General features: G+C 37.3%; 1 protein-coding gene across 4 annotated transcripts in view; it reads left to right on the forward strand.

Annotated features, from left to right (window-relative positions):
- Window positions 1-24,914, forward strand: part of Olfm3 (olfactomedin 3) — a 221,687-nt gene that overhangs the window by 165,684 nt on the left and 31,089 nt on the right. For 3 of the 4 annotated variants that reach the window (NM_153458.3, XM_006501418.2, NM_001286750.1), the window contains one exon: window positions 20,320-20,466. In NM_153458.3, coding sequence (NP_703188.1) covers window positions 20,320-20,466 — 147 coding nt within the window. Of the gene's footprint in view, window positions 1-11,203; window positions 11,425-20,319; window positions 20,467-24,914 lie in introns of those variants that run through there. The other variant, NM_153157.3, reaches the window with a different exon arrangement.

Below are 24,914 nucleotides of genomic sequence, written 5' to 3' on the forward strand. Positions count from 1 at the left end.
AGATCACAAATTAAGCATTTCACTACACAATTCTCAAGGTGAGAGGAGGTCAAGGCTCATATCGGTAGGCGCTCACACTGAACAGCTGAGCTATAGAGACAGGAGCAAAAGAAGAATCTGGAACTGTGTTATATAAGAAAACTGGCAAAGTACATATGTACATTGAATCAGGAAGTAAGGTCAGGTACATTAGCATTGTGTAAGGACAGTGCTGGCTACAATACATTTTCATAGTTCACCCTGCTTCTGTTTACTTAGGTATAAAATATTAATGATTTGAAAAAAATATATACTTAACAATATAAGTTTACCTACATCAGCATCACTTTCCAGTAACCCAATCGTGAATGAATTAATTGAGCTTTCTGGATGTTGTTAGCAAAGGAGGCAAAAGAAAGCAGGGGCTGAATCGGAAACTGAGTCCAAAACTTGAACCATAACACACGGCAAGCACTGGTGGCCTCTAAACTGCTTTTCAGAGAACATCAGTCTCTCCTAAAACAATTGCTCAGACATCAGTTCCATAAGATACTTAACAATGGAGACATCGAAAATTGTTTGGGAAATCCTGGTGTAGTGAATACCTAACTAGATGGACAAACGCCATGCATCTTCAGTCACTCAGTTATGTACATAGTAATGAGAATATTTTAATTAAGTAAATCATGGGATATATATTATCATAAGTGAAAGCAGCTGGACTTCTCATTAACAGCCAGACTTTTGCAGAAAACAAACAAACAAACAAACAAACAAAAAACATGGAAAATGTTTCCTCTGTGTCAATTAGAGTTTTAATTCTCTAGGGAGAGTGATGTGTGTAAATTGTGGTGATTATCATTTAACTGTACAAAAGTAAATGTGTATTGCCATGTTTATGAGTGAACTTGAGTACTTACCTGAATCAGGATATTTAGATAAATCTCAAGTGTGTGGAAGAATTTGTTCAGTTGGGAGCATCACAAAAGTGACCAACAGTAGTGGGTCTGGAAAACCAGGATGTGTGAGACTTGAAAGCATCTTATCTGAAAAACAGTCAAATCTGTGTATGTTCTTTGCAGGAACAGGTGCGATTTTAAATATCTTGACACCTAAAGAATTACAATAGAACATAAAGAAATATAACTCTTGGGTGGTCCACCAGAAACCAGAATTAGGACAGCGAGTGGAGGATGAATGCAAGGGCATGCATATCCATTATCCAAGCATTTGTTCTACATTAATGAGTTTTGCTACTGTGGAAAGTATCTAAGTTAAAAACTAATGTATTAGAGATGTCTCAAAGAGCGTTCAATATAAAACAAAATCTTTACTAGACAGGCATAAAGGCCTGATGGAAATTTTTCATCATCATTTGGGAAAAGTGGCCGTTTCTTACAATGATTCCCCATTCCCATTTCAGTATAGCAATGTCCTGACATTCGGTTGCAGGAAAAAATTCACAGCTTGTGAAAGGAACAATTTCATGTTGCACTCCAAAATTATTAACTGGATAACATTTCTAGTGAAATGTGGCCAGGGAATCACTATTATAAACAGCAAAAGTGATTGTGCTCTGGTCAACCGTCATTCAAAACGTGAGATTCCCAAGATTCATTTCTTTACAGGCAGATTGGGTTTTAAAAAAATTGTGCTTTGAACTGTGCAAAGATTATGCACTGTCACTTAGGAAACAGTTTTTTAGATGTTTAATATTTGTTTGATTTGGGCTTTTTTTCTAGTGAAAGGAGCACTTTCAGCTCTTACCTATGAGATAGCTATGGTGCTCAGCACATTGTATATTTCACCCCATTTCATCTACACAATCAGCCTACGAGGTTAACCTCTGCATACTGCTTTCGTTACTTTATCAGAGGATGGAGAACCAAAGTACTTTGTTCTCTAAAATCACAGACTATTAGAAACTCTGCCTTTTGAAACCAGATCAGTAAAAATGGAATAGCCCACTTTTGCCTAGAGGATTTGAGTCACTTTGACACCAAGGAGCAGCCTCAATTTTCAACCCAGGTGCAAATCTTCAGATAAGGGTTTTTCAGACACAATATTCAGCATGTATCTTAACTGTGTAGTTGCCAAGGAAACAGAATCCAGAGTCCATTTTGCAACTCAGACCTGATGTTAAATGTTTTACATAGAACATTGCTCATTTTGAGCACTATCAAGATTCTGTTTTTGAGTATTGTCTATACACATCCTTCTCTTTGCCATGTTTAATAGCCTATTTCTTCTTTTGTTTAGGAGCATACTTTCTGGTTCTTTGATGTGTATTATTATCTGATGCAGGAGGTTCATAATATTCACCATGGAACACGTTTTATACCTCATCTCTTTCTCCTCTCAATTCCTATCCTAGCACTGACACAGCTATTTAACACCTCTCTCAGTTGCCATTCTTGCACTTTAGTTATCACTTCAACAATTACTTTATTACTTCTAATGGACGACTTTTGTCAGTTTTGTCAAGCAAACTTATCTGGTATCATTCCTTTTATTAGTCAGTGATGATAACAACTTTTATAGCAAGTGGAAACCTTTGTCAAAACTTTCCCCTACTCATTCCCTGTTTAACTTATTTCTCTATGTCACTAGCATCCTATTACATGAGTTTTCACAAAGGGACTTGTCTTTAAGTCAGGTTACTTTGAAATCCAAAGAGAAACTAAAAGACAACCTCAGACAGTTGCATCTGTATGGTATTGGTCCTGACAGCCTGGTCTTAACAATTTTGATGAACTTTTACAAAGCTGTACAAATCTCATGATATATTCAATGATAGCATGTCTGACTCACCCCAAGTTCAGGTCTTTAGAAGTTCATATTTAAGAGTATTTACTTACTTACACAGAGCTTTCAAATTAAAAAAAAAACAAAAAACAGCCTTTACTATGCATATTGATGAAGGGACAATAATGACAGACACTAAGGCTAGAGTCAATACATAAAACCAACACAGCAGAGTGCCTGCTTTTTATGCAAATTTGATAAATGCAGCTACAAATGTAATTCTCCATCTTATTTTGATGTTTGGGGTTGTTTACAGCCATCCAACTTTTAATTCCTACTAAACCCACATTTCAAATCTCCATGAGGGAGATAAGCTTTATGAAACAACTTGCAACAACTTTTCAGAAAATTGCACACTTGAAGATCCAATTTTGTTCTTTCACGCCTGCCCTAAAATAGTCCCCTTTCTGATCACCAGGCAATTTCCCAAACTCCTTGAGATTTCTCTTCCTAAACAATTTGTTTCTTCGAAGATGCTTTTGGCAATAATTTAACTCTTTGCTCTTCCCAGTGAGTTGCGTGAATTAGAAAAAAAATGAAATTAGAATCCAATGAAAATGAGGCAGAGATTAAACCCTTACCTGAGAGCCAGAGTCTCCCTGGTGAGAGCGTTGTTCTGTCGTATTCAAGTGGGATAAACTTACTAAGAGAAGGCATGGTGCTTTTAATGTGCTCTGTGCTCAGATGAGAGCATGGCGATTACTGAACTGCAGCGCTTTCCTCAAATGATTCATTTATTATTTTAGTCATTCATTCATTCATTCATTCATTCATGTATTTACTTATTTACATCCCAAATGCTGTCCTCTTTCCCAGTCCCCTCCTCACAGAGTCTCTCCTGTCCACCCATCCTCCATCTACTTCTCCTATGAGAGGATGTATCAGCCCTGGGTATCCCCTCCACCCTGACACATCAGGTCTCTACAGGATTAGGAACATTCCCCACGCCCCGAGGCCAGACAAGGCAGTTCTGTTGGGGAACATATTCCACAGACAGGCAACAGCTGCATTGGGACAGCCCTCTTTCCAGTACTTGGGGGACCTACATAGAAGCGGAGGTGCATGTCTGTCCATGCATGTTCTTTGGTTGGTAGCTTACTCTCTGAGAGCTCGCAGAGGTCCAGGTTACTTGACTCTGTTGGTCTTCAAAAAAACAAAAAATCAAAAACAAAAAAAAAAAACAGTTTTAAATTGAGCCCAGATTATAACATTGTTATTAAGTTGGCTCATGTCAATAAGATGCATTTCTTTGAGCATATTCCTAGACTGCAACTGCACGATTCTGGTTTTGCATTTTCTTGCTGTGTGCACTTAGTCAAGGTGATTGCTGTAGGTGCTTGGTTTCTTACTGATAACTTAGTTATCTTAGCAATTACCTCCCCTCCCCCACAAGGTTTGCATGTGCAAAGTTCATAAAATAACACCTTGCAGGAATGTATTATTTTACTTTTTCTTAAATATTTTAAGATGCACCTTTAAAATATGTATTCTATTTTGACAGACATATAGATGATAAACTGTTTGTAATAATGAACATTTCCATGACCCACAGTCTCTTTCATATTCGCTATAGTAGAGAAAACTTAGCAAGAGATAGACTTGATAGACTTAGGCTTAGTTATGGAACAAATGTTGGGACTATTAATGTTTTGGATTGGAACACAATTGCTTACACTTTACATTTATAAACTAGAAGGAAAAAAAGTAGTCCTTGGAAACAATGTTTGACTCTTTAACATTATAAGCACACCCCACGCCTATTATTATCATGCCTTCAAAAACACATGTAAAATGAAATACTTTATATTGCATTGGTTTTGTAATGATAGACCCTACTGTTAATTATCTCTAAACTGATCTTATTTTAAAACATAATGAAAATGTATTGATTTATTTTCACAGTTAATAATATTTTATTGAGGATGAACTATATGCCTGACAGTGTCTTGGAAATTGAGAAATCTCCAAGAACTGAAACAAATGTGATAGCATCTCTGCTGTCGTGGAACTTGATTTCCAGAGGAAAAGAGAGAAAATAAATAAGCAGAAGAAATACATAACACTTAACTAGCACTACAGTGAAAGGGGGAAATAGCAAGAGATTGTAACAAGAAAGCAGATGGAATAAGAAGCTAGTATGTATGGCCTTAAAACCTTGACCTTTGAACCAAATTAAAAAAGTAAGTTTGAGCATAAAAGAAAAAAAGCAGAGGAAAAGAAGGGTAAAGACCATGAGGTAGAAGATGATCTTACAACTCTGAAGACCACCAGAGAGCAATCCAAAGGAATTCTTGCAAGAAGTGAACTGTGAGCAACTAGATCTAAGAAATTATTTTCTCTTACAAGCTCTTTACTATGAGCCCAATGGAAGTCTACTGAGGTTTTAGATAAATAATACAATCCAACTTGTGCTTTAACAGAATGATTTTGATTGGGAAGTTTTAAATGCACTAAGTGGTTTTAGATTAAGGTGGACCTTGTAACAAATCCAATGAGAGACCATTTGACTTTATTAAGAATGATGTATAGAAGATTGAATTCTAGGTGTATTGGGAAGGTTAAAAACTAGAATGCAAAAAAATAAAAATCCTAGAATGCCAAGAAATTTCAAGAAATACAGGGGAATTAGTTACAGTTGAAAACTGAAAAGAATTTTATTTGATGTTTTCATAGGCAACTTCATGCATTTACCTAACCCATTCTGGTCACTCTCATCCCCTCACCCTATCTCTTCAACATTCCACATTCAGCAAACACTTTCCCCTCATCCCACTGAGCTCTCATCCCATTGTCACCTGTTTTTCTTTTGGAATCTTCTGGATTTAACCAGGGCTATATGCAGGAGTGGGAAACTGTCCACTGCATCATAAATAAGTCATCACTGGTTACACAATTATGCCAGCTGAGTTCATAACACTGCCAACTGAGAAGAGAAAGGCTGCAGAAATGGCTGCATAAGTATAGTATTGTTTATTTGAGCAAATTTTGTTTTGTTGCTTTAGTTTTGTTTGCTCAGGATTGGGGAGCTGTATCTAGGGTTCATTTATAACATGCTCAATTAAAGATGCCTATTAAACATGAAGGTGGAGGTGTCAAGCAGATAATTGGAAATGTAAGTCTGAATTGATAGGAGAGGTCTTTGAGGAAGAAATGAATTTGGGAGTCATTAGCATATAGATGAGGAAGAATCAGCAAAGGCAATATAAAGAGAGGTCAAGAACTTTGGGAGAAAAACTAGTTGAGTGTTGTATTCTGGAGCCAAGGGAAGGAATCATTCCAAGAAGAAAGTAATATTGATGAAGGTCAAGAGAGCTAAAGCCCGTGAATTGACTGCTATACTTAGCAATATGGGATCATAGGTTTGAAATGAGTTGTATTCGTGCAAGAGAAAAATGTCAACAAGATATCTGATTAGGGAGACAGAAATAAAAAGTGAGGAATAGAAATTCTCTCAAAGTAGTAGGCCATCAATGGGAGGAGATTCCCTTGGTCTTGAGAAGATCATATGCCCCCCAGTACAAGGGAATGCCAGGGCCAGGAAGTGGGAGTGGGTGGGTTGGGGAGCAGGATGGGAAGAAGGTATAGGGGACTTTCAGGATAGCATTTGAAATGTAAATGAAGCAAATATCTAAGAAAAAAATAAAAAAATAAATTCTTTCAAGGAGGTATACTTTTAAAAAAATAAAAGAGTAAGAAATTACTAGAGAAAAACTAGGTTCAAGACTGTGTTAAAGTGATCAGGACATAGCTCTGTGGGAGAGCACTTGTCTAGCTTGAATAGGCCCTAGATTTGAATCCTCTACACTGAAGAAGAAACTTGTACCAACTAAGAGATACCAACTGGCCTTTGTCTGCCTCTAGGAATGAGACATTAAGACAGAAAAAAAATTTGGCTGATATTGGTAAAAGGGGAGAGAATCAAAATAGCTATCTCTAAATAAAATGAAAGGAATGAGGTCTGTTGTAGTTACACAAACAATGGTCAAAGAACAGCATTGTCCAGGAACTTGTGAGAAACTCAAATTATGTTTCTCTTGCTACAGCTAAGTCATACTCTATTGTTGGGACCTAGGAATTCTGACCTCAACAAGTTATTGAGAAATTATGACAATAATCAGAAAGGAACTGAAGGACTTTGTGAGTAAGGTAGAGGCCAGGGCAAAATAGAGGACCACAGAAATGTATCTATGACAGCAGAGGGAAAAGGTAGATTGAGTAGGTGGAGGAAAATGAAGCAGGTACGTTGCTACAGACATGCAGCCAAACAGAATTCCTTTTTTTAACTGCTACAAGTTCTGAGCATTGGAGGAATCACATCATTTAGTAACCCTCTTCTACTCGGCGATAAGGACTATATCAGAAGGGGGTCATGATGGCACCCAGGAAAGTAACATTGTTTTCTTCAGACCAAGAGGGACTGAAAAGCATAATGGGGTGTTCTAAAAGCTTAGCACAGAGTTCCTACCACACTGTATATACAATTTTGATTCTTTGAAAAGCATTGTCTATTCAGCTTTGTTTTGCAGCCAGTCCCAGTGTTATCATTTCATACCCAGGAATACAGGGCTGCTATGTATTGAGTGTCCGGCATGTTACAAACATGGCTAGATGCACTTTTCAAAACTGCCTCTTTATGCTGCAGTAAATGGGGGGCGCTTCTTGACATGCAGATCATAGCTGTAATTAATTCTTCTATTTGAGGCTACTTCTTCAAGGGATTCAGTTTAACTTGCTTATTCCTTAAACGATGCCTACTCATTTTTCTAGAGTCCATTCTAGCTTATGTATTTTTTTAAAGCAATACATGTGAACTTTTAGTATCTGCCTAGGCTGAACTGCCCAGAAACACACAAGACTCAGAAACACACTCACAGAGAGAAAGAGAGAGAGAGAGAGAGAGAGAGAGAGAGAGAGAGAGAGAGAGAGAGAGAGAGAGAGAGAGAGAGAAGAGAGCATAAAAAGACAATGGTACCAAAATTCAGAAACATATTTTGGAAATCAGAGCAATGCTAAACTTTTACCTAACAAATTAAAGAAAAAACTTTCACTGATAAAGCATGCCAGCGTTACACAATATTGGCTATAAATCTTTTCACTTGATATGTAACTGCTTATTAATTATTTATTACATAGTTCTCTCATTAAATTTTCTCTGAAAAATAACAAGACAGTATACCATATAAAACTAATGAATAAACATATTAATCAGTATGTTTCAGCATCCTATGTGCCATAATTCATGGTTCTAGATTTTATAGTTATTGACTCACTATAAGATTATAAAAATAAAAGATAAATTTGTAGTCCAGTTGTATCTTCTGTAAGACTATTGGATCAGAAATTATGCTTACTATTTACCCGAGATAGTGGATATTTTGTTTGTTAACATTTAACAAAGTACATAAGTAATAAATTGAGTGATTATCTTTAATTAAACTATAAATAAAACCCTTAGTGCTTTTAAGGCTCTGATTCATTAACTTTTTTTATCTATGCAATCTTCAAATAATATCTTGATAACTAATTCTGTTCCTGAATTTCAGGTGTGAACCGTAAGGTAGCTCTATACCACCACAGGTGACTAACAATGGGTGTGGGAAAATAATTCAGTCTTGTACTTATAGCTGTAATCCTGGCTCTGTCTCTCATCCTGACGAATCATGTCCATGTCCACATTCCAACCACATTCAAACTCCTGTGGTCACTTCCCTCACATCCTCTATCTATTGCATCCCTACGAGATGCTACAACTCCAGAAAGTCTTAATGGACTCAGCCCTATCAATGTCACTGATAGTTTCTTCTGACAGAATTTCCTTACCTCTTACCTAAACTTTGGGAATATAAAACTCTAAGTATTAGAATATAAAACTCTCAAGTCTTTTCTTGTCTCCTATGCTGATTGCTCTCTCGGTAGCCTGCACGTCTATCCTGAATCCTAAAACTGTGGGTGAAACGTCACCACATGAAACTAATGGTATCACAGCTTTGCATTAAACCAAACTGCTACCAAGATAAAGTTTAGACATACTTGGGTGTTCCTAAAGTCTGGGATCTGGCCACAGTTAGTGTTTCCACGTACAATTCTAACTACTTATTCCATTACCACTCACATTGTGTTGTGGTAATTCTTAAAAACACAGGTTGCCACAATAGTCAAATGCTCAGGAGCAATGCACATGCACACACAATCCCAGCCTCCATCTGGAAAGTAGAACTCAACTTTTAAAATGCAAATAACTTTAATAGGTTATGAGAGTACTATAAACCATTTAGGTCTTTGCAAATTGAAGTTATTTTTATTTCTTACAACTAATAATCATTATAATTTGAGCTTTTCTACTTCAATGTGGCACTTAAAGCTCCTGTAATAACAACACATTTTAGCTTTTATGCTCTTCATAAACATGAGTGAATCATACACTTGGACTATTGTTCTTTCTCAGTATGCTGGATGACTTATTTGCATCTCTGAGAAATGGAAAGCAGTGCTTTCCATTTGTGCTCCTCTTCCTATTTTTCCCTTTCTTAGTAATTTGCGAATAAGAGTCCCATTCTTCTCTGCCGTTCAATCCCATATTCTTGTGAAGATGCTATTATTTTGTTGGTGATTAGTTCATTAATAAGTACAATTACCATCTGCCACATTGCTTTTTAAATTATCCCATAATTGCATGTATATTAATTTTCAATTGCGGATATTAAACTTCTCTAAAGATCCCCTCTCCCTTTATTAAAACTGGTTGAGTTCCAGGTGTATTTTCAAACATTTAGATTTCCGAAGCTCCTTTTTTATTCTTGCAGTGTAACCTTGTAACACTAATGTAAAATTCCTCATTCTTTCCCCTGGCTGCTCCTTGCTACTCTGCACATAGACTAATGCACTTAATGCTTATTGATCTCTCAAATGGCATGGTTTTTGAACAACAAAAAGAAATAATATCCTGTTTTTCTGGGCATGACTTTTAAAGCATAAAGACCAAAGGAACTTATTTGGATATATTTTAAAGAGAAGTGAATATATCTGAGATTCCAAGCTAGTAGAAGCAAGGAATATTTGAAGGCTCTTAACAAGCACCCCACTTTAAATTTCCTTGAGAATAAAGCATACCCACTGTACATCAGTATCTTCTTCAACTTTAGTAAATATTTTATTTGTCCTGATAACACTGTTAAGTATGTGTGTGTGACTGAAAAATCTTAGATACAAACAATAAAATTATCCCAAGGTATAACAATGATGCTTGTCTTTCTTGTGTCCCAATTTTTTCCACTTTGTCTTAATTCACCCACATTTCCCTTGATACATTTTGCTACATTTTTCTTATATATAAGGCTTTTATATATATATATATATATATATATATATATATATATATATATATATATATATATATCAATAAAAAGAACGACAAAAGGCAAACAAAACAGTGGCTTCTGATTTGTTTCACCGGGAACCTGAAATTTAGATGTAGATCCTTTGTCATATCTATAGAAAGAAGAAAATGACATTTCAAGTATAATCTGAAGTTTAGAACTGTTAAGAAGCCTCAGCCTGAAACCTACCCCATGAGTTTTATAGGAAAATACTAACAAATCAAGAAAGATTATGTCATCAACCAGATACACAGTTGGCAAGAAGGAATCAAGAATCAGATCCCCACCGTTCGTGCACTCATTTTTAATAGATCACACATTCTTACAGGTTGCAGTTTTCCATACCAGTGTGCAAATCTTCACAAAGTGAAAATAGAAATAACCAGGTCTGATGTAGGACTGAGAACCTCCAAAGGAGAATGGAGAACTTTCGTTTTCCAAGGCAAAACTAGAAACTAAGAATTTCTGCAACAGAAGTTTCTCTTCAAGGCCAGCTCTTCTGTCTGTTCCGTTGTAAGGTGCCTAGAGGCGACATTCACACAAGCAGTAGCTGCTAATCTTTGGCTGTGGTTTTAAAGTGATGACACCAATTTTAAACTGCTGTTTGAACAACTGATCCCCTGTTCATACTTCATGATCATCTCAGAAATTATTAACAGACTGTTTTCACGCTCTTCAGAAGGCACTCTAGACTTGCCCAGAGAAATCTGTACAAATTAAGTTTGGCATTTGGAATTTGCACTTTGGCCGCTCCTCATTTGGAGGCTTTTGACTTTGCTGTGAACGATAAAGAGAAACTGATTGTACACAAAACCCAGAAGAGGCAGACTCTGTTCCTGGCTACAGTGCTCTGGGGCTAGAAAACCTCCCCATCCCTGTCACTCCAACCTTGCACCAAACCCTAGCAAGAATATGCTGTTTGTCTAGCAAAGTGTCCTAGAAGAGAGGGAAAGCAGGGCAAGGCCCTTGCAATGAGGGTGGGGGAAGGAGGTTCCCAGATCTGCCTGGTGATTAGAGCAGGGCTTTTGGTCTCTTTTCATGCTGTAGATGTGGCTTGCTGCAGTCACGCCTCCCGCTGCCAGCCGGGCTCCGGGATCCTAATCAGTCACTATGAAAACTCATTAGCTCCACAGCAATGAGTGCTCCACTGCTGAAACTGGGCGCTGTGCTCAGTACCATGGCAATGATCTCAAACTGGATGTCCCAAACTCTCCCATCCCTGGTAGGACTGAACACCACAAGGCTGTCGGCGCCAGATACCCTAGTAAGTCACTCTGGTGGGTTTGGCCATCTTGTATTTAAAACAGTGGGTGTCGTAAATGAGAGATTGCTGCTCTCTTTATGGGTGAACTTCAAAGATAGAGTATCTGTGTGATAACTTTACTCATGGATATTTATGAACACTTTAAAGTTACACCAAAAAAAAAAAAAAAAAAAAAAGTGGGAGGGGGACTGGTGGAGAATTGTCTCTAAAAAGGAAGGTTGGTCTCATTAAATTCTTAAGAATGATGTTTTAGGTAAATTAACTTGAGCTCTGAAAGGATCTTTTTATTATGCTTTGTTTCTATTATATTTCATGCAATGCGTGCAACCTTTGTAATTTCCTACAGGATAGACTATAGCTAGGATTCTCCCTAATCTGTTTTTGTCACAGCAGGTTCTTCCTTTGGAATGCAATGCCTATGGCTGTGTGTAATTAATTCCATCAGAGAAGCCAACATCTTTTTAAAGCATAAGTGAATTATAAAACGAGCTCTTCATCCACATGAAGTTAATGAGTCTTAATTCATCCACACTCAAGTATTTCAAGAAAAATATAAATTAGTAGTTTCTCAAATGAAAATGGAAAATTTGAAATAAAAGACATATTCTAAAAAATGTTCTACTATCAAATAAACATTCACAAAGAACATAATATTTGAAGTTTTTACCTTGTAAATTACTCTAGTGGAAGATGCAAAGAAAAGAACTTCTCCATTTTAGTAGTCGTTTGCAGTTTCTATTAATAGCATATCAATCAATGTCCAGTTAACTATGTAGTCCGATTGAATTAATTACATAATTTGACAGTTTCTCACAGTTTATAGGCACCAGCAGAGAGCATGGGACGCAGATTTGACCTGCCTTCTGCACGTTACCTTCCTAAGGTCCTTAATGGTACCTTAATGACTCCTCTGTGGAGAGTTTCTTCATAGCTTGCATGGCCAGGCCTGGTAGCAGAGCTGTCAAGGAGACCTGCAGCCATGCAGACAGCATGATATCTCATTAATGCACATTTATACAACAAACAATCTGAGGTGCTTAATACTTACTGAGTCAACTTTTTCCAAGGTCCAATTACTTGGTTTTAAAAACAGTTGTAGAATTAATACTTTCAGAAAGACGATTCTTAACTAGTGATAGATTATCTGTCAAATTTTGCATATTAAGTATGGGATGTATACTCGTTTGAATAGGTATGTATACAGGCATCAATGTATGCTTTCTACTGCTATGGAATAAAGAGCACCAAATTTTCAGGAACCATCTGTTTCTCTTTCAGGACTTTAACTTTTTTTTTCAAATTCGAAGTGAAAGCTATATGGTTGATAATCAATCCAATTATGAAGCATTTCTATAGGTGTGTATACATCCCAACACAACAGTTCTTACTTTATTTGGCCCTCCTTGGCAAATAAACACAAATTTAGAAAACTGTAAAAAGTTCTGAAGGTCACATTATGGTTCCTGATCAAACATCAGTGAATGGTATTCTGATATTTTCTGAAATGAAGAAAGATTAAGTATCAAACCTTTTATTTTTCTTATTGGGTTCTTCAAAGATAACTAGAGTCTTTTACCTAATTATTCAAGATTATTGCCCATGGCTTAGAATCTTTATGATGAAGAATAATAACCGGAGCATCTTTAGAGAAACAGAAATTGTTGATGCTGCAACAATTATATCAGACCTTAGAAATGGTTTGGTCTGCGCATGTTCACACTATCATTTATTTATTCAATTGTTTACTTAATTGTAAACTTGTGTTTAAATTTTAATCTTAGATGATAAGTGAAGAATTTTTTTCAATTAAAATTTTAGAGGAAATGCAATTTGTGCAACAGGTTATAGGTGACATAACTAAGAGGAGGAAAGATGTACAGAGCATCTGCCATCTGCTTCCTTCCCACATAGTCTAACCCTTGCCCCAGGCAAAATATTCAACAGAAACCTTGAGCTCTGGGGTTTAATTTGAGTTCTGATTGAGATAATCAAATATCCACACTGTACATGTGTGACAGCTGGCTCAAACTGTGTAGCAATTAGATTTTTATAAGTAGCCATGTAGAACCAAGCCATAAAACCACAGTCTTGCCCAGTGAGCCATGTCTCCATGATATCAATTGCTAATCTGTAACCTTTATGGCTTCCAGTGTCTACTAGGTTCACCCTGCCTTGCTCAAACTGTTTCTCATGTTCCTGGACTTTCTTCTATCCCTTTCCTACAGACCTATAGCATCACCCTTTGAAATTTACATCTTCATCTTATTGTCCTCAAAGAGAAAGGAAATAGCTATGTACTTCAACTCTATACCTATTCTCAAACATTTTTTGCAATAATGTAGGAAAGAACCTCCTAAATTGTATCACACACATAATGGGTGTAGTGAGGAGGGCTTTTTTACAAAGGCTTTTTTTTTTTTTTTTTTACCTGATTCCTTTAAAATAATCCCGTATGGAATTAAGGGCTTGGGATCATTAATTCAATTTCTATGTAGCTTTCTTTCCAATTAGATAAAAGAAAGATGCTTCCTTGGTATAGTAGATACAACTAAATGTAGTGGGTCAGCTTTCCTCATCAATTTTTCCACTCCTAATTTCTAACTCCATGTTAATCAGTATAAACGAGATGATCCAGTATCTGTGAAGAAATCACACACACACACATACACACACACACACACACACACACACACACACACACACACACAGAGAGAGAGAGAGAGAGAGAGAGAGAGAGAGAGAGAGAGAGACTCAAACATGTATCAAAATAGGTTTCATGTTTGTACAGTATAGTAACAGAAAGAAAAAAATGTAGTTATGCAAGTATTATCATAGCTTTAAAAAAAAAAGTTTCATTTGACCTAAAAAACAAAGCAAGAAAGACATTTTGAAATGTTAAGAGATAACAAAATTGGTTTATGGAAGGTGCTTTGGAAATAGCAGTCTGTGATTGTTTCAAGAGCTAAGGGAGGTTTCAAAATTGCAGGACACTGTCTACCAGGGGTTAATTAAATAGAGCTCTTTACAAAGTAATAAAATCCCTTGCAGTTGTTTTTCAAATGTTGATATTATTTCTATTTTTCTTGCTTAGCTCCCCCCCCCTTCTACATAGTGGAGTGGGCTCATGGCCTTTGGAGAAGCTGAGAGAGTTATCTTCAGGTCTCTGCAGGCTCAGGCCCCCTCTGGCCCTTCTCTCTGATGCAGAGTTACTTCCCCTGTAGGCTTAGCTTCTCAAAAATCCCTCATGCTGTGGAAGCCTTACCAAGAATAACCTGGAAAAGAGCAATTTAAAAAGCAGAGAATGTTCAGTAGACACTGTTCCCAAATAGCCAGCCCTACTGCTGTAGAAGGAAGAGGCCTTGAAGGGTCCTGTGTGCATAAGCCATTTTTTTAAGCAACATTTTCAGACATCTATCTGGTATCTCCTCATATGCAACTACTCTGTTAGTCAGTTTAACTGACCTTAATTCTCTGACAAACATTGCCGGAATCCTCCAAGGATCTTACTCTAAAATAACAAATGTGGTTTTATAGTTCTGAATGATGATATCTAATTTTACCACGATTTATTGACTTGGGGGTGTTTGGAGTTTGTTTTGCAGTAGGAAGGAAGGAGCCCAGGCCCTTGTACATGCTGCCTTTCTATCACATTACCTTTCCTCCTGACTGTTTTTCTCTCTCAAAACATCAGGCAATAAATGTCCATTATGTGCTAAGACAACTAAGTAAATTAACCAGAGTTGTTTGAAAGCTCTGAATAACAAATCTTGAGAGCAACAAAGTATGTGGTGATTGCGGTTTTTTTTTTTTAATAGAAGCTTCATCCTTTATAAAGGATGCGAGTGGATATATTTTTGTTTGGGATTCTGAAGCAGATGTAGGGTCTAAGAGAAAGTCTCCAGAAAGGTAATTTCAGGTCACAAACTTCAGTTTTCTACAGTGGAGGGTGATGCTTGAAGTGTTGAATCCTGACTATGCAAAGATAATAGAAAAATACACACAAAAAAAAACCCATGTATATCAGCTTCCATTGTATAGAGTGACATGTGACTAAATACAACAGCTATAACCATTTCCACTCCTAACGCCTTAGGGTTTTCAAACAACATGAACAGAGATGGCCACCTTCATCTTGATCATGGCTTTGCTATTTCTATTGTTGCTTTTATTTTCATAGCTGGGGTGTTTTCACCCTTAAAACATGGAGGTTTCCTTGAATGTAGAATATTTATTTATTTCAGTTGCAAAGATTCTTATAAGTAATCACAGGAAAGCTGCTACCGAGTGACATCTTTATTAACACTTCCTCCACAGCGTACTTCTTCTGGCATGATCCCTTAACCTCGCTCTAATTTCTGTTTTCACATTTTCTCTTTCTCTGTAACCTAAGCCACTAATACACTCCCTCCTCACCTAACTCTCTGGAGCAAGCAAGATGCATCCTTAGATAGGAATTTAATAAGGGTTTTTGTCACTCAGATAAGTGACACGTTGAATCTAGGATTTAATTATGTGATATTTTTCTACCTTACATTTTTCACATTGGGCCCCAGTTTTAGTCGTTTGGCCTCTCATTTCTTTCTACCTTGGTCTTTGCTTTTGTGAAATACCTTCAAACTAAACAGGAAAAGTAAAATGTAATAATGTTCAGTCCACAAACTTGCTTTCATTCAAAGATATGAGATCCGTTCCTTTGCCTTCTATGTTATCTAGGCTCTGGTAAATGACTGCAGTTCCTTCTGCGGGAGTGCTCTGTTTGCCTGGCCCTTAGCTCACTGCTTCTCTAGGGTCACAGTGGCCACGAGTTTCCACACGAGGTAATACCCCTGCCTGCTGAGAATCTGCTGGGGGCAGGGGAGGAGTCTGTATCATATCTAGTCCTGCTTAGACTGTCAGTGAATGGACATGCAGAGAATGAACATATAGAACTCTGGGTTGAAAATTGTAGAAAACAGGTATGAGTTTGTACTAAATGGTAGCTTGGAAAAAGATTGCTTTAAGTTCTTTATACTATGGGATCCTTGTAAGTAGCATAAAATACTGTTTCTAAAGGCAATTGGTTCCAAAGAAATGAATCCAATTACAAGAGAAGCGATGTTATGTGGGGCCGTGAAAGACAGCCTGTTTTGGTTGAATGAGGCTTGCTCCGGAGACCTAGTAGAAAACTCTATAAGTGATGGAAAAGTGAGCCACGTTCCCAGAGACAGATGTCTGACACCACAGGGCCCCCAATTCCATAATTCTGGGACTATCAGTCACACAGATAAAGCCCAAAGCTCCTGACATTCTGGCTAGACTTCACCCCCACAGTTTCCTGACTATAGCCAGGTATGCTCCTCCCCACAATTACCTGGCAACATCAAGGTAGCCCAGCCCACTATAAAAGGAGCTGCTTGTTTCCTCCTCGCTCTCTTAAACTCTCATCTTTCTTACTCTCATATCTACTCCTCCTTCTCTCCCTCCCTTCCCCCTTCTCTCCATGTGGCCATGGCTGGTCTCCCTCTTTCTACCTTTTTTCTTTCTCCCTGCCTTTCTACAATAAAGCTCTAAAACCACAGACTGTCTCTGCTCACCAAGGCACATGGTCCTTGAACTATGGAATAGTCTTTCACCTAAAGAGCTGCATCTAACCTCCCATGGACACTCCAGCCATAGATCGGACCAAGGACTTTCTCCTGTATGGGAACTTCCCAGCACTCCCTCTCTCCCTGTCCTCCCCTCCCTTCAAGTCCTGGGGATGACCAAGCCTCCCCTGGGGCCCCAATTTTCTTCTCAGCTCTTCTGCAGTGTCCAGTGGCATCTGGGATGCTGAAGGCTGAGAACCTGTAATCTCTGGCCTCAGTGAGGCCCAGAGACTTCTGACTGCCCCTTGCCCACCCCCTGCAGGACTGGGTTCAGTGGCTTCCCACAGCCAGACACCCACCCAGGATCGCATGGAAAAAGTGCAGCAGTCCTCCAGAGTCTGCCTACCCAGAGCACTGGAACTCTGGCGGGACTGGGGTTTTCTCCAATTCCCTTGATTCCCCCACGCCCAGTGCCCCACAATGTTATAAGGAAACTCTACTGAAATGCAATGTATTTTGATTTTCTTTTCCTGCTTCTCGGGATACACTGGTTTTGTTTTTAACACAAAATCCCCATGGTTCAGGAAGAATTCCCGTGTGGTAGCTTTATGTTTACAAAGCATAGATACACAATTAAATTATAATCAAAGAACTCAGACCAGATACAATTGTTAAAAATGATTGTTTTAATTCTCTTATTTAGAACATTCCTAAATATTTAATGAGTGTTGCAATATTAAAAACTGCTAAATAGTTCATTTAGTTCTTCTAATTAACACAAAGAGTTCAAAGAGAACTGTGCCCGTAATGGCTGCTCTGTCTGGATGCTTAGGGCCATTCATAACCAACTGTATTTACTTTCCAGATCCAAGTACTATGCTTCTCCGTCATACAAATAGATGCTGTATCAAGGTTACAACATCCCTATTAAGGGAGACAGACATAATTTATAGTTCAATATTGTGTTTAAGCCTTATGGTCTATGATCAGACTACACAAGTTCAAAACTCGATTCTACTTCTCCCTGAGACTGTGGGAAAGATGCTTCCTGTTGTAAGGGTGGTCAGAATGATGTCACCTAGACCTCAAAATATCAAGATATTGAGTGACAATAAGTTACACAATCTTCCCAACAGCAGCTAGAGATCCATAGATGCTTGATCTTCCCTGTACGTGAGTTTTATTGACATTTGAATAATTGTTGCTGTAAGTCAGAATTGGAGCAGGTCTTTCTTTTGTCCTGGGTATCCAAAAATATCTACATATGTCCTTCCATCTGAGATCACAGTTGGTCTGATTTTGGTTTTCCTTTCAGTGCTTGTTGGTCCTAAAAGAGAGTGCTAGAAATACAAGACTTCACTATTTGTCATTGTCCCCAACACAGGGTTTTGTATCAAAAGCCACAGAACTGCTAGGCACTTTGGTTTTCTTGACAAAAGGATGAGAATTTGTCCTTTTGATGGTTCAAAGTAACTGCAGTCCAGAAGGGTATCACTCTAATAATTCTTAGAAGAAGGCAGTTGAAAGTATAAATATGACTGGAGTCTGTGCTGTTATTAATCATGATGTGCCAAGAGATGCTAAATGAACATCAAAGTGCTCACCTCTCCCAATTGTGTCAACAGCACAGTGACTGGCAACTGACCCTGGAGTGACAAGTTGCATGGGAGCCATGAAACACTCAGCAAGTACACGTCACCATGAATGCTGACAGACTTGATGATCAGTGCTTGTACTGCTCTTAAAACATTTTAATATGATAATTGGGTGGCCCTGCTCCTCTACTCAAAAGCTAAATTTATTCAAGAGCCAAGCTTTAATTTTCTGCCATATTGGAGATTTGTCTGCAGTGTTACAAGAAGCTGAAAGGGCCTGTGTCTGGAGCAATTAATCGCCAACTGTTGCTCGGCTTAGGCTTTCAGTTAAATCACAAAAACTACTCTGCTAAGTCATTTCTTTTCTCATCTTATAGATGATCTCTGAGTTTTTCTCTTATAATGAAAATGGACAACCTAATTATAGTTAATATCTTACCTGATTTTAGTAATATGTAATTCTGAGAACAACTCTTTAAACTGGATATGCAAGAAGAAAAGCTAGATAGTAGGAAATGTTATATTAAGAAGTCTATCCCCTTAGGATGAGAAAATAACACAGGAATTGCTCTTTTTAAAAAAAAATCAGCTAGTTATGAAGAGACTGAAAGATAGGTCTGGTGGCATATTCTTTCTATAAGAAGGAAAAGCAAGACGTGTGATGTTCTTACCACAATTGTTTAGTTTATGACTCTCCCAAAATATGTTCACAACATATCCTTTGTGTTAGATTTTGTTGTTGTTGTTGTTTATTAATGAGATGCCTGGCAAGATGCCTTTGGCAGGAATTTTAGGAGATTAGAATTGGAATCTACATCCCATGCCTGTGAACAGAATAACAATAGTAGGACTTCCTCCTCCTTCGTTGGTTGTATTGTAAAAAGTCCCTGGAAGTGAACTGGACTCAGAACTGAGATGCTGCTTCTTAAGTTAGGAGCCCAATGCTTAAGGGTGTAAGATGCAGAAGTTTATTTAAGGATCATTTGGGGCTTTATTTCAAAATATTGGACATAACTAATGATCAGAAAAATATATACTATTAATTATGTTCCTCTTGGGAAGAAAAACTAGCAGATCTAATGTAGAAAGATCAGTAAGATGTGGGGAACTGGATGTGTGGGCATGTGTAAACGTGGAGCTCAAGTGCAGAACTGCACAAAGCATGAGAAGTGATGTGAAGTTAACAGATGGTAAATCATGTAGACTACAGATCCAAGGCACTCCTATGACATTTGTAAAGAAGACAAAACAGAATCACACTGCTACCAATGAAAACTATTTATTTTTCTTATCCCACTTCAAAAAAAAAAAATCAAAGGCTAAGGTGGTAGGTAAACTAATTGCTATGCAGTCATGGAGACCTGAATTTGATCTTCAACACTAACACAGAAAGTTACATGTTGTAGCATACATTTGTGACCCCACTATTGTAGATGCTGAGATTAACAGAACACTGTACAATACTGGCCAGCTTTGGGGCATTCCAGGCCAGTAAGAGGCCCTATCTCAAACATAAGGTGGAAAGATCCTAAGGACATGCCCATGAGAGTATGTACTCAAAATTGCATACATGTATAAAAAGACAGTCACAAAATAACAATAAGAATACAAAACCCAGAAAGAAAAAAAAAACTTTAAATAAGTAAATACAAACCCCTCTTTAGGATACTACATCTCTGTCTTCTCCTTACCTTATAGTGAAAGTCTGTTTTGTGTTTGCTCTTGCTTTTTCCCAGACTCAGATTAGCCCCAAAGAAGGGTGGCAAGTGTACAGCTCAGCACAGGACCCTGATGGGCGATGCATTTGTACTGTGGTTGCTCCAGAACAAAACCTGTGTTCCAGAGATGCCAAAAGCAGGCAGCTTCGCCAGCTACTGGAAAAGGTATGTGGCTTATGTTCTCTTGCATATTTTTGTTGAAATCAATCACTTTTTAGGAAGAAACTATGGTTGACTAATAGCATATAGTTTCTCTGGTTTTTGCTCTCTTTTACTAAGAGCCTTTCCTGTTCTTTGAAATGTGTATCTAAAACTTCATGCTATATTATTCCATTTTGGGACTCTTTATCTGTCCCAATCTTTCTTTCCTAAACTATATTCTCTACAATATATCTTAATAAATGACCTTTTTTTTCTCTTATAGGATTAAGGAAGCAGAGAGTTTTCTTCTAATATTGACAATTTAGCCTCAACTCTCAGCATCTCACAAAGCTCTGTGAGCTCCTGCATTAGGCTCTTATTAACAATCTTGCTAAGAAGTTAAAAATAATAACATGAAATATGCAAGCTATCTGGGCAGATAATGAATAATTCCAACTGTTTATCATCATTCTCTAAATCATTCCTTTGAACATTAAGCTCTTCAGTCTCACTCAGTGGCATTCTCTCCACAATTTACTTAAGCTGGATCCATAACAATCAAATGCAGAATGCCCTTGATTTGTTCCCATTCGCAGAAGAAAGTCAGCTCATGAAAGGTTGTTTATATGTAGTTAGGAGGGAGAAAGGCAATGAATGGTGCTTTCAATGATCCTCATTCAGACTTGTCTGTGAAGAGTTCTGAATACAGTAGGACAGCTGGGATGGTCTGAGTGATGCAAGGGGTGACAACATGTGTGAATTTCAAGTATTATGGAAAGAAAGAGATCAATTAGGTAGCACATGTAGTCGAGGATACCACACTCTCCTGTCACTTTGTGTTGAATAATTTTTTTGTGATTACACACTCCAGATACTGAATAGGAAGTTTTTCCCATAAAATTAAGATATCCAGGAGAATGAAAGCACTGAGCATGCTAATATAAGCAAATGTTTACTATCTTAAAGCCAGTTTCTGCAAAGCTTAGTCAGTTTCTATTGGCATATTTGTTTTATTATCTTAGTGGGTTCTTATGCCCCTATCTCCCTTTCAACCCTTACTCTATACTAATTTCTTCCAAAACTCAAGTGCTAGGTAGGGGAGAAAGAAGGTTAAAATGGAAAGAGGACTTAGACCTCTCTAGGCTACTTCCTGCTGATTAGGGTCATCTAGTTCCTGGGGGGCAAGTCCAATCTTTGTCCCCAGAATATTCAGCACTCCAACAAAAGCAACAGCAGTGGGACAGCAGGAAGGGGAAGCAGCAGCTGCCCAATCAGGACTGTCACATTTATGTCCTCTCAAGTTCCCAGAGTTAAACAATCTGCAGCCGTAAATAGAACACAAGACAATCATAGTTAATATTTGTGAATAAACTGAAGCAGACCCATATCTCACACCTGAGATTAAAACAAAACGGTAATTCATATAACATAAGTGGGTTTTCAGAGAAACCAGACTTCTCACTACGTCGTCCTCCTTCCCCTGACTTGGTGCTGCCCTTTTCACACACTGGCTCTCTCTTCTCAAGCTTTCTTTTGTACTGATACTCCATTTCTCCCGCCCCAACCAGAGCAGGTGCCATGTTTATTAAAATCAGTGGCTGTTAAAAATTACTATAGGCATGTTATGATTACTTTTGTGATATTGATTTATAATCTTGATTATCTTCTTTATGGATAATTCAAATATAGCATTTGGGTGAGTGTCCAGGGAAATTAATTTGGGTAGAAAATGGCTTAACCATTTAAATACATTTTTGTTTTACAAAATTGTATCTCCTGTTAGATGACTGACATTCCTCAACAGCCGTTTTACTTCTACATAAAATACACTAAGAAAAATTTTCCTGTTCATATAACTTCACATTACGCTTTAGTATCTTTCAGTAGAGCATCACATAAACAAACCACATACCCATTTTTTTTCAAAATCCACTTAATCCAATGAAAGATAAATTCTATAGGTCAAAACAGACATATCTATTAGAGGTATAATGGGACTATTGTTTTCATTGTTACTGTTTTTATTTTATATTTTTAATTTATTCCAACACTTACAGAAGACATGGTTCAATTTCTAATTTACATAAAAACAATCTGGCTCTTTCTAAATCTACATTTGTAAAGTTTCTAGTGTCCTTTATCTGATAAGTTATAGAGTTATATCAGGTAGCTTTTACATTTTTTTTTATATCATTCTCAATACCACTACTGGTCTCTAACTTAATTAAAAGATGCTATCTCTTTTCGTACTTTATCAAATATGTATGGTATTGAATGTTTGAAAAAGGCAGCTTACTTAGTAGTCCAGTCTTAGTGCACCCAAAATAAAATTGTTAGCCTAAAAACCTACCTGTTAGCCACATAGATTTTGTGCATTAATACATGTATCCTGCATTGCCCAGGTCAATACTTCCTAACATGATTTTTAGACTAAGATGTACGCAGTATTTTCACCAATAAAATCAATTCAAGGACACTACACATAATACTTCACCTTAAAGATTTCAAAAGCATTTTAACACCAAACTGCCTTGTCAAGGAACTGCTGTTCTTTTTGTTAAATCAAAGTTTGCCAAACACATTGAGCAATGGCTTTTTAATATACACTGGTCAGAGTAACAGTTATACCTGCGAGTAAAAACGCACTTATTTGTGTTCATTCAGAAAGACCTCATGTATCTTATTAGTAAAACAAATAAACAAAACAGGAAAATGCTTCAAAATGATTATCAGAAACAGGAGACATTGATTTTGCCAAACAGTGTAGATGTCTTCTAGGTAGTTTTCATAGTTGTGACAAATATCAAGGAATATCTTATAAGAGGAAGAATTGATTTTGGCTTATGGTTTTAGAAGCTTGACTCATGGTCATTTGGCCCTTATGTTCCTTGACTGTTATTTAAGGCAGATGGTCATGAAAAAAGACCATGTGTTTGAGTGAACCAGCAGGCAGGAAGCAGGGAGAGAAGACACTGATATGGTATAGGCATGAAACACCCCTTTATTACTTGCACCTAGAAACAACTTCCTCTAGCTAGGCCCCACCTCTTGTTTCCAAATACTCTCAAAATAGCTAGGGGTTGACATCCAGCACTCAAAACACAACAGAACCCCCAAACAAACAGGGAAAGCTGGACTGCAGCCCTACTTTAGAGAGAAACAGAGCATAAGAAGAGGCACAGGTCTCCTCCCAGTGAGTCACAGAATGGAGAAGTCAGTGTACTTTATCATCAGGAAATGTGTGCTCAACGGAGCAGTCTCCATTAACACTAGTGAGCCCTTCCTAGGAAGAGCCGAAGGGAAGTCATACCCAAATCCTGTCCATTTAGAAACCTTTAGTGATATCTTATACCACAGATATGGTTCCTGCAGCTATTCAAGGTTGTGTATCATAGACGGTCACATCTACAGCTCATCAAAAATTCTCTCAATGCATTTTCCCATAACACAAATCAAGTTGAAAATTCAATTGGGGAATCCAAGTAGAAAGTAAACTAAGAGACTGTCTTTTAACTTGATTCTGAATATTTCCTCTTACGCATGATATTCTAATTGTGTGAAATATGATTAGGTATAGAAAATTCTTAGGAGGATATCAACCATGCTAATGATGGGTATCTTCACAGACTGCTACATATTTAAAGAGGAAGCCAGTTTCTTTAATGCAAATGTTTAACTGTAAATGAGATTAGGAAATTGTTTTGAAAGTAATGCTTTCAGTCATGATGCTTCCATGAGTTCAATGTTGTCTCTAATTTTGTATTGGACTAAAAAAATATACATGAAGCTTTCTGAATATAATAATTTCAAATTGAGAAATTTTTGTAGCCATACATTTCTGTGTACAAGAGTTTAGGGAGAGAAAAAACTTTCCCTAAAATATTAATATCCTAATTACCCATTCATTATACTATTTGAAAACTAAGATGATTTTACTCAGGAAATATTTATCAAGCACTTTTTCTGTGTCTGATTCTGCATAACATCTTGCAAGTAAAAGATGTGAAGAAAAGCCTGTGATGAGGATCACAGACCAAGGGCCTTTGCTGACATTGTCCAAGAAAGTATTCCAAAATTACTTTTAATACAAGCCAAACTATGTTTGAAACAGACAGTATGGACATAGGGGAGGACTGAAGATCAAGAAACCACAGGAAAAGGATAAAGAAAAATTGATTAGTCTGACAAGAGGTAAAGAACGGAGGCGAGCCCAGGTACCAGAATACACTGACTTTTCTGAAAATGACAGTTCTGAAAAATGTGTCAATGTATTCTCTTTCGAGCTAACTGGTTCTGTGTGTTAACCTTTATAATATTTCTTGGTGGAAAAGCCTATCTCTGAAAAGATTATTCATTTGTAGTTCAGGTGTACTTTTTCAATGAAAGTAACATTTCACTAATTACTGAATAATACATATTTATTTAATAATAAATGAAAGTGAACATTCACATGTTGCGGCCGGGCCGGCCAG

This window comes from Mus musculus, chromosome 3, assembly GCF_000001635.26.
Source record: "Mus musculus strain C57BL/6J chromosome 3, GRCm38.p6 C57BL/6J".
NCBI lineage: Eukaryota > Metazoa > Chordata > Mammalia > Rodentia > Muridae > Mus > Mus musculus.